The sequence below is a fragment of the Poecilia latipinna genome, unplaced genomic scaffold (assembly GCF_001443285.1).
Source record: "Poecilia latipinna isolate Pla-1442-1.1 unplaced genomic scaffold, P_latipinna-1.0 Scaffold1038, whole genome shotgun sequence".
Lineage (NCBI taxonomy): Eukaryota > Metazoa > Chordata > Actinopteri > Cyprinodontiformes > Poeciliidae > Poecilia > Poecilia latipinna.
This window is the reverse complement of record NW_015113654.1, coordinates 279212-289371: the sequence shown is the minus strand read 5'-3', so window position 1 is coordinate 289371 and position 10160 is coordinate 279212. Positions and strand designations below refer to the sequence as shown.

At 36.9% G+C, this 10160-nt stretch overlaps 1 protein-coding gene across 2 annotated transcripts in view; it reads right to left on the bottom strand.

Moving 5' to 3' along the window:
* Window positions 1-1266: 1266 nt before the first annotated feature.
* Window positions 1267-10160, bottom strand: part of scara3 (scavenger receptor class A, member 3) — a 41346-nt gene continuing 32452 nt past the window's right edge. For both annotated transcript variants that reach the window (XM_015051271.1, XM_015051270.1), the window contains 9 exons: window positions 9216-9335; window positions 7948-8028; window positions 7604-7722; window positions 7194-7438; window positions 5921-6140; window positions 4733-4821; window positions 4014-4206; window positions 3231-3408; window positions 1267-2446 (listed from right to left, as the gene is read on the bottom strand). In XM_015051271.1, the coding sequence (XP_014906757.1) occupies window positions 1965-2446; window positions 3231-3408; window positions 4014-4206; window positions 4733-4821; window positions 5921-6140; window positions 7194-7438; window positions 7604-7722; window positions 7948-8028; window positions 9216-9335 (1727 nt within the window). In that variant the 3' untranslated portion in view covers window positions 1267-1964. The remainder of the gene's footprint in view (window positions 2447-3230; window positions 3409-4013; window positions 4207-4732; window positions 4822-5920; window positions 6141-7193; window positions 7439-7603; window positions 7723-7947; window positions 8029-9215; window positions 9336-10160) is intronic.

Here is a 10160-nt window from a genome sequence, read left to right as displayed (position 1 = left end):
AATAATGGCAAAGGAAGTAGCTAGATTTAGTCACCTTTTGAAAAAGAATCATCATATGGGTTGGAGTACACACTATTAAGCTTTTTATACCAAAACAACTATCTCTAACTGTTTTGGTGCCTTCAAACCTCAGTGCCTTGTTAAGAGCTGGCCGGTGACGTACGGTGAGGTTCATGACAGACAAAATCCAAAACAGAAGCTATATTTTAACTTTGGCCATAACTAATTAAATATTCCAACAATACGATAGCAAGAAAGATAAAATAATATTTAGTTATTTTAATGTTTTGTTTGGCTGACCTCTCGTTTCTAATTTAAATTGAAAATTGTGTGTGATCTTACCTGTATGTAATATGACGTCCATGCCTCTATCCTTCTCCACAAATATATAAAAAAAAAACGTCCTTTTTCCTCATTTTTCTTTAATTTTCAAAAATCTGGCAGCCAGAGAGCGGCCTTCGACGGTTCTGCTCCTTCTGTATTTTATTTCTACGACTGTTTTCAGTCTTTTCGATGCGTAGAAAAAGAGCAGTTTGCTCGTTGTCCATGGAACTCAGCACTGCCCCCAGAGGTGAGGCACAGCACTGCATTGCCTCATCCGGGTCTTTTTTTCATGTATTTCAACAGGCAATGCGTAAATTCAGCTATATTTTGACCCCAAAAATGTTGAATAAGAAAATAAGAAAAGCATTTTATGGAAAATTCAAGTGGAAAAATTTATTTTCTTATTTTTACTTATTAAGCCACACGTCACTGGAGCAAGATGGCGGAGCTAGCTAAGCTGTTCTCGTTACGTCTTTGTTTACGTATTTTCCTTTAATTTAACAATCCACAGACCTTTCAACTGATCCCCAACAGAGGAACTTGTCATAAAAGTTACGTTTGTAGGGGGGAGCGCTTACTAGGCGGTAGTGAAGATGACGTGTCTTTACCTTGCAGCGCTCCGATCAATCTAAAATAAAATCAGCCGTTTCCTCAATATACCACTACTCATCACTGCCATTTCTTTGTTCACGGTTTACGCGGAAAAACCGCATTATTCAGTGGTGTCCAACTCGAACTCTTGCTGTTTACCTTGTTATGTTTGACATTTTAGATCACATTACCAATTGTCTAATGTTTTCTGGAAGTCTGATGTCATTGTGCAGCCATTAAACAAATTCACAACGAGAAGATATCGGATCAAAACGTGGTACATTCCTGTGAACACCTAAAACTTTCTTGTACTTGTGGGAAAATTTCAGTTGGCACATGAAATGCATCACATAACATGTTGTTTCCATGAGAAACCCGATTATTTATTTATTGTTAGTCAGTGTCACCTCACAAGCTGTAATATATCAAAAATACATCTTAAAAAAAAGAAAACAAATTGAATAATGTGATTTCTTCATTTTCTTTACAAACCAGCAAGTTAATAAAAATGTTTTCAGAGTTCCCGCTCTGAAATCTCTTTAGGTTTCACGTTTTAGAGATAATAAAGTGCTTCAAATTGGACATCTTTCTGTGTATAGTAAATAAGTAGACACTTTGATTATTTCCAAATTTGTGGTTGCCATCCTACTTTTAAATGTTTTTTTGACTTAACAAACCTCTATGTCACAACCTTTTATTCTGGTACATTCTGAAATAAAAACCTATTAAGATTATCATTTTTAGTTAATCTGGTTGATACACATGTGCCATATGAAAAACTCAAGCTACAAATCGAAAAAGATAAAATTTCACTCAATAGTTGAGTCCATAGAAGGCTGCTTTGGTCTTCCTTATTCCATTCATCACCACATTTTGTCAAATTCCATCGTGAAGCCGGTGTGTTGCATTTTTTTTAGTCTTCATGGCTTTGCACAATCCAATGAATGAATTCTTGTGTGTCTTCAATTAAAATCAGTATTTTAGTTCCAGGATGGTCATTCCTCAGCTTCTCCATATGAAAACATGGCACTCAGACGCTTTACTCAGAGTCACTGTCTCTTGGAGCCAGCAGCAGGCGTCACGGTTTGTTGCTGAGGCTCATGCCTGTACGGTAAGCCAGGAGGTCCAGGTGTACCTGGTGGTCCAGGTGGCCCTGTTGGCCCAGGTTTTCCTCTCGGTCCTGGAGGTCCGGTGATACCTGGTAGTCCTACATGGCCCTGGATTCCTGGAGGTCCTTCAACCCCAGGGATGCCATCAGAACCAGAGGGCCCCGATTCCCCTTTCTGGCCCCTTTCCGCTTTGGGGCCTGGAAGACCGATTGACCCCTTGGCTCCTTTTAAACCTGGGGGCCCTCTGCTGCCAATAGGGCCCGGTTCTCCTGGTGATCCTCTAACACCAAGCGCACCCTTCACGCCAATGGTTCCACGGCCTCCTATTGGGCCTCTGTCACCTTTACTGCCAGTAAGGCCCATGGGTCCTTTTGGGCCAGTCTCACCACGGTTTCCTTTGGGCCCAGGTGGCCCAGGGATGCCTGAAAAGAAAACATCAGGATGTTAATTTGAGAATTAAAGTGGAGCCACAATGTTCTGGTTCAGAAAAGGATTAGGGACACTGGAAACTAAAGAGAATTCAGAATTAAAAAAAAAAAAATTCAGAAATTTGATTTTCATTTTCCACAGATTTTAGACTTTTTTTTTCCAGAATTCTGATTTTAATTCTGGAATTAAAATGTTGGTTTTAATATCGAAATTCTGACTTTAATCTCAGAATTCAGACTTTTTTCTCAGAATTTTGACATTTTTCTCAAATTTTTGACTTTAATAACAGAATTCTGACTTTTTAAAAAAAAATCTGGCTTTAATCTCAATTTTTATTTTAATCCGCAAATTCTGTCTTTTTCTTGGAATTTTGACTTTAAAAAAACCCTTTTTTATTGTCAGAATTTTGGCTTTTCTCTCAGTATTTTGTTTTTAATCTCAACATTCTGGTTTAAAAAAATCTGACTTTAATCTCAGAATTCTGAGATAAAAATTTAAAAAAAACTTTGACTTTGATCTCAAAATTCTGACATAAATCGTCTCAAGTGAAAAGTCAAAATTCTGAGAAAAAAAAAATCTGAATTCTAAAAAAGAAAGTGAGATTTTTAAAAAAAAGCATAATCTAAGAAAACCAGAACCGCTCTGGCTTTCATCTCAGAATCATGACTTTTTTCCCCAGACATTTTTCTGACTTTAATCTTCTGAGATCAAAAATCTCAACTCGTTTTTTTTAAGTGGCCCTAATCTTCCTCCGTAGTTCTGATTTTCCTGACATACCTTTAAGAATAGTGAAATTATTTATGAGGTTGGAGTGGAAAACATCAACCAGCTTCATCTCCTCCATCACCATCGACAGATTCCTCACATCCATGTCTAGACGAACATTCAGCAGCAGGTTCTGCTGCTTCAGAGTGCTGGCCAAGTTGAGCAGTAAGAAAACGGTGGTGTTCATGTTCTGCATAACGAAGAGAACACAACATAGAGCAATACTATAATACAGGGACAACTGGAAAAGGATACAAACTGATGGAGCTATTGCTGCAATTAACTTCACTTTTTATCCCCACAGTAAATATTCCAAGCTCACTGATTCTGTGTATTTAAACACACATTTTGTGTTCTCTTTCATTTTTCAGGGTTTTTTCCCACCTTTCCCACGGCTTCTACGTTTCGCTTTGGGTTTTTCTTGCATTTAGTCATTGACAACGGAATAAATCCAGTTAAATAATCAATGTTTTCCATCCTCTTAGAAAGCAGTTTTTTATTATTATTATTATTATTATTATTGCAGATAATTTGTGCATTTCTTTCTTTCCTTCAGAAGGAAAATATTTTTCTTTGTGTTGTTTACAGCTATTTTTGACACTTACTCCAGGTTTTATGGATGGAGACATTGCTGCCATTAATTTTCTAAGCAAGTAAATTATAATAAGTCAAAAACAACTTAGAATCCAAAAAAAGATTAAATGATTTTGATAATTATGATAATGAAATCAGAGATCTTATGTGTTTATATCTATTTTAGTAAAATTCCTGACGTATTTTTGCCATTTTTAGCACCTGTAGGTCTTCGGTGTGTCTGCCCAGGCGACTCTTGCAGGAGGAGCTCTCCACGTTGATGTACTTGTACATGCTCTGGACGTGGCTGACCGTGGCGTTGATGCTTGAGGCGATGGTTTCGATCTCCATCTCGATGGAGTTCAGACGGCCATCTAGAGCTGAGAAACGCTCACCTGTCCGGTTCTCGTAGTACCTAAAATAAACAGTTTACATTTAGTCTGAGTTGATCAAAGTATTTCTTACCAATCTGTGAACATATACGATTAGAAAATATTAATTTGGGGGGGAAAAACACTTTACAATAAGGCTCCCTTTACAGATGGCTAATAAATAGTTTATAGATATTTTATCCGCTGCTCTATAAACACTTTATAAATCATTAATAACTGTTCATTATGCAATTTAGAAATGCTTATTTTGGCTACAAGTTAGTCTGAAATGTTTAATACAACAACTTTAGATAAAATATGTGGGTGAAGAGATGTAGCTCACTATTTGGCAAGAAAAGATTCTGTCTCTTTCACACCCTTAATTATTGCATAATAAGAAGTTATTAATGATTTATAAAGTGCTTACAGATGAATTAATAACCTCAGCCTTATTATAAAGTGATACTTATGTTTAATCTATGATAAATACTAAAGAATGGTTGCAAGATTCTGACAATGCAGTTAATAAAAAGGAGATCTCTGAAGGAATAAAATGTTTATTTATGTCACCTGGAGTGATACTGAAGATCGTGCATGTTCTCCTCGTTTTCATCCATTAGCGACGTCACGTTGTCGAGCTGCATCTGGAGGTTCATAACCTGCAGGAATGAATCAAACAGGTTTACAACCTGGAATGGTATCAATTAAGAAAAAAAAACACTACTGCTCCACCTTTAACTTTAACTAGCCTCTTTTACAAAATGGCTTCTTCGTCTTTCTGTTTGGTTTCTAAAACAATCAAGGCGCCAAGGGTAAATTAAGTCAGCATGAAGCTGCTGACCCACCAGGGAAATGCAGCAATGGTTGACCTTTACCAAGGTATGCCAGTTTCATGAGTCAGTGGTAACATGTGGTGATGATAGACAGTCTGCACACAAAAATGTGAAACTGCTATGTTGTAACATGATATGCCTAAATTGTGATAAATATAAATAAAACACTGACTTAGAGTCATGGAGCAAAGAAAAGAAAACATCTGTGCAGCTTGATTGGTGATTTAAAAATGACTGGTGGTTCATTTGAAAATGTAGCTGCTTTGTGTTGGTTTCCAGGTGAATTTAAGGAAGCAGACACCAGATTTTTTTTAAATATTAAACTCGTAAAGGGAAATATTAAGTGTTTTCCAGTGCAGTTTTCCAGCATAATCAAGTAATCATACTAACTTCAGTTGTTATAAAAATACTATATACATCAAATATGTCTTAAAATAAAATTTACTTTCTAATTGGGCCTCTTGTCTCTTTAAAAATTCTTGTTCCTTTTGAGACTCTGCCTCACTCCACTACTGACCCTTCAACAATGTTTTTACCAGCGTTGCACTAAGAAGTAGCTCTTAAAATGAGCTCAGCAGGTGAGCAGTTCCACCAGGTGTTTGCTAATTGTTGCTGGCTAGTCTGAAGGAGCTCAGTGGGGGAGTTCTGAGCTTGGAAACTGCAGCACCCAGGCTGAATGTCTGCCGTGGGAGATTAAAAGATTTCTCAAACATGCATGAAAGAATCAAGACAACACCCCAGGTATGTTTTCGATGAGGGAATGACATTATAATGCTCCATTAAGGTACCAAAAAGTATTATTTTAACCTTGAAAATGTGCTGTTTTAGTGTAAACGGCAAAAAGGTAAAATAATTTGAATTTAAAAAATTACCTTTTCCTCCAAACAAAAATATTTTAATCAAATCGATCGACTTTGAATCTTACCTGTTGTGTGAGGTCGTGGATCACATCCGAGAACATGGCCATTTTCTGCTGATCTATTATGATGGTGCTCTGAAGCGAGCGCATTTTTTGGGAGGTGTTGCTGGTGTTGGATTTGATAGCGCTGAGAACTCGACTGTAGTTCTGCAAATTACTCATCAACGTCTGTAGGACAGCAGTCTCTTCATCTGCTTTTTTTTGGAGGGCATCGATCCACATTGTGCTGATCAACGGAGAGAGGAGAGCATTGTGGAACATTTAACTTTACTTTCTAATTGGGCCCTAAAACTGCAATTTCATCTTAAACACACTGTAGTCTTAGATTATAATAAACAAAACTTGAATAACAAAATATTTATTTACCCACATATCTGTTTAGCATGCAAGAACTATGCAGCAGATTATTTTGTTACAGTGGTTAGGAGGACACAGGCTAGCTTTTCTAATTACACGATTAGCCTTTTTAGGTTAGCACAGCTTAGCCACTCTATTTTTAGCGCTGTTATTCTAACTTTATTCAACTTATTAACTTAAAGTGAAAATTATTGAGTCATTATAGAGCAAATTACCTGTTTCTCCTTTACGAAGTTTTTTTGTGTGCAATAGTCCAAAGAGGCTTTTTCTTATTATTAATAAACATCATACACATCAATGTGCCAATAGGACTAAAAATGGAAATTAGACTATGTTCAGACCTGAAGTGACCCAAATCCGTTTTTTTTTTGTCTTAATATCGCGTTCAGCCCATAGACATGAATGCGATCTGTATTCATGTCTATGATTTAGCCCAGCCAACCTGCACGTCATTGATACTCGACAAACGTCAGCATTCTGCGTCCTGATACGGACAAGCGGGAAGAAAAACAACAATGGCGGACTACAACGAGGACTAAGTTGTTAATGTGCTGCTCCGGTCGGACAACAACTTCAAAATCTTAAGCTATGCTCCACCGTTAGCATCCATGTTTACTTCCGCAAACACTGAGCACTTCTTCTTCTTTTTTTATGGCGGTTGGCAAAACCATAGACATAAATAGGTCTCATGGCTCCGGGCAAAACACGAGCACGCTCTCTATGCGTGACGTTATAGCGCCCTCTACTGCGCATGCGGGAAACTTTCAGGCCGTTTCCAGTTCACACTGAGATCACATACAAGTCGCATATTTGGGAACTGCACTTCCAAATATTCACAAAAAATGAAATGGGATTTGGGTTTAAACTCATGTATTTACAAGTAAATGTTGATTAATATGCAGTATCTCTTCTGTTCATTCACCTTAGTGCTACTGTTGTGTTGACTTGTTGCGCTGTTGCTTTTACGTCGTACTGATCCTCCGTTATAGTTTTCATCTTTTCTTCCGTTTCATCAATCACCTCCTTCCAACCCTGCACCTGATTGGTGAATCTCTCCAGAGATTGGTTGAGGAGTTTGAGCGACATGAGGTGGTTTTGGACTTCCCATGTTAGCTGGTTGCTTGTTGCTTTTATGGTGGTTTGGGTTTGGGACGCCTGATCCAGAAACTGGATAGTTCAGAAATCAAAGAGAGATTCATTACACTCAGAATAAATAGGAGTTTAGCACAATCCTGTTTTATATATTTCATAGTGTATCTTTTGGTTTTAAATGCAGTTTAGACAAAATGGAAAACCTTTCTCACTGTGGATTTAGCTTGAGATTGATCATACCTGCTCTTGACCCAGTATCATCTTCTGAATCTCTTCAAATTCTCTCTTTAGCCTGTTGATCTCTTCACTGTAGAATGAGACGTCCAGGCAGTCTGAACTGTTCGACACAGACCGCAGATCTGAGATAAGAAAGGAGGCAAGAGAGAAAATCAATAACAGCAATCGCTAAGAGAACATTACAGACTTTAGAAAGACCCTATGGGTTGGACGGTAAATGTTTAAACAATAACTCAGTAAAAAAGAGCATTATAGTTTTAAAGGTGGGATATATTATGGGATATACAAAACATTTTTTATTCTTTATAAAGTTTACAAACAACTATTTCCAAAATATTTTAGTTTACCCTCTATTCCTTCTTGAACTTTTGCAATCTTCTTGTTGTGCGCTGATTCCTCTTCAGACAAATTGTCCACCTTTTTAAACACTAAAGACACAAATATTGTTTTAAATTAACGAATGTCACAAAAGTATGTACATATTCACGCATTTATTTTGCATCCTTACAAGAGAGAATCAGACGAGTTAGACAAAAACATGTACGAAAAACCAACTGACCTTCAGTGTAAACAGGAAAAGGGAAATATTTGAAAAAGCACAGAGAAGGTTGTAAATCAACCCAAAACACATCAAGTTTTCATTAATTTACAAAACATGGAGAAGTTATTGTTTTACTAGCTGGCCAGGTCTTGGCCCCTCACATATTTCCCAGGAGAGAGCTAACAGTTTAGGGAGTGTGAGCGTTTTGTGTGTGTGAGTTTACATTAGGGAGAATGCAATGATGTGTGGTGTGTGTTTTCATGCTATTCTGCCCATTTAAGCTCTGACCCAGAGGGAATATGGATAAATGGTCCCACATGTTCAGCTCCTGTCATTTATCAACTGTCAGTTGTATTAGACCTCAAGATGACATATTTTAATTTATTCAATAACATAGTGTTATTTTCTTATGCAGATACTCAGAGGAAGAGACACATAGTGTTTGTATGTAAGTTTTGTTTCATTTTTGAATATTTATTAGTTTATTTCCACTGTAAAGTGCTAAAATCTTTCATGAAATTAACTGTTCCATCTTCAATGTCTTCTTTATAATAAAAAAAATTATTTACTTGCAAGCAACATAACATCTCCTACTCTCAGTACGCCAGCATATTTGAAAAATAATCAGGTAAAAACAAAATGCGACAGTTGATCTTTTTAATTAAAAAATACATCTACAGTTTATTAGAATTTTATTTATTTGTGTGAAATCAAGAGTAAATTTCATTAAAATAATCTGTTTATCCGTATAAGTAAGGAAATAAACATATTTACGAACACTCTCCAAAGCTGCTGCTGTTGCAAGTTTATCTGACTTTATAGATTACTATCAGATATTTGTGGCTTGTCAACTGGTGTATGCTCTTAACTTACGAACAACAATCTAAAAAAATAACAATTTACTCCACTTTTTCCCCCAGTCTACAGTGGCCCAAATACACTGTTGTAGATCTAGAATAATTCAGGGATACATAATCCAAGTCAACCTTAAATTAAATATTTTCTTATGTTTTTGCATGCAATTCGTTGTGCAAAGAGAGAATCAGGGGTAAATAAAAGTAAACCAGAGCTCACCCAGTGATGCCAGAACTGCAACAGTTATGATGAGGAAAGCAACAAAACCATAGAGGACCTTGACAGCCAGCTGGAGAGAGTGGCTTTGCTGGCATCTCACACAGCCAACTCTTGAACGACCTGAAGACACAATGGGAATATGAATAAAGAAATGAGGCTTAACCCTTGTGCGTGGGAGGACTGAGGTAAACGTACGAGGACTAAGGAAAGTTATACAAGTGATACGGGTGTGGAGTCAGTTGGACCCAATTTGTAAACACAAGGGTTATCAGTGTGTTTAACATTTTGTTGACTTTAAACCTTCTGATTGGTTGCAACATTAAGCAGCGATGGTTGGCTCGTTGTTCTACATGCTCCATTAAACTATTGCTAAGCTCCATGCCTCTCCCATTACAGCAGATTTAACTGAGGTGGTTGTGTTTGCAGAATGTTTTGTTTGTTTCTTGGAGATGGGAAGTAGCTAGCATGTCTGAAGTAGAAGAGCATCAACTGAGGCTGAACAGTAAATAAATATATATTGCCATAGGCACGGGTTAATTATTAACATATGTCAGAACATTCAAAATATTCACTAAACTATGATTTAGAACCGTGCAGCATTCTGGGAGATGTAGGCAGACAGTGAGCTAAGCTAAGTTCAACTAAGCTATCAACTAAGGATACGCTCACACTGCAGGCCTTAAAGTTCAATTCTGATTTTTTATTTTGTGTGTGTGTGGTCGTTCACACAAATATGCGACTTGTATGTGTTCTCCAGTGTGAAATGCAAACGATCTATGGCAAGCCATTTTAACATAAATTCGGTTTTACCGCCCTTACATTCCAGATATCTCAATTTGTTTTATGACTAGACGTTTTAAGGATTTAAGATATCTCCAATTATATTTTAACTAGACAAAATAACTATTTGAGATATCTCTAATTACATTCTGACTAGTCGAAATG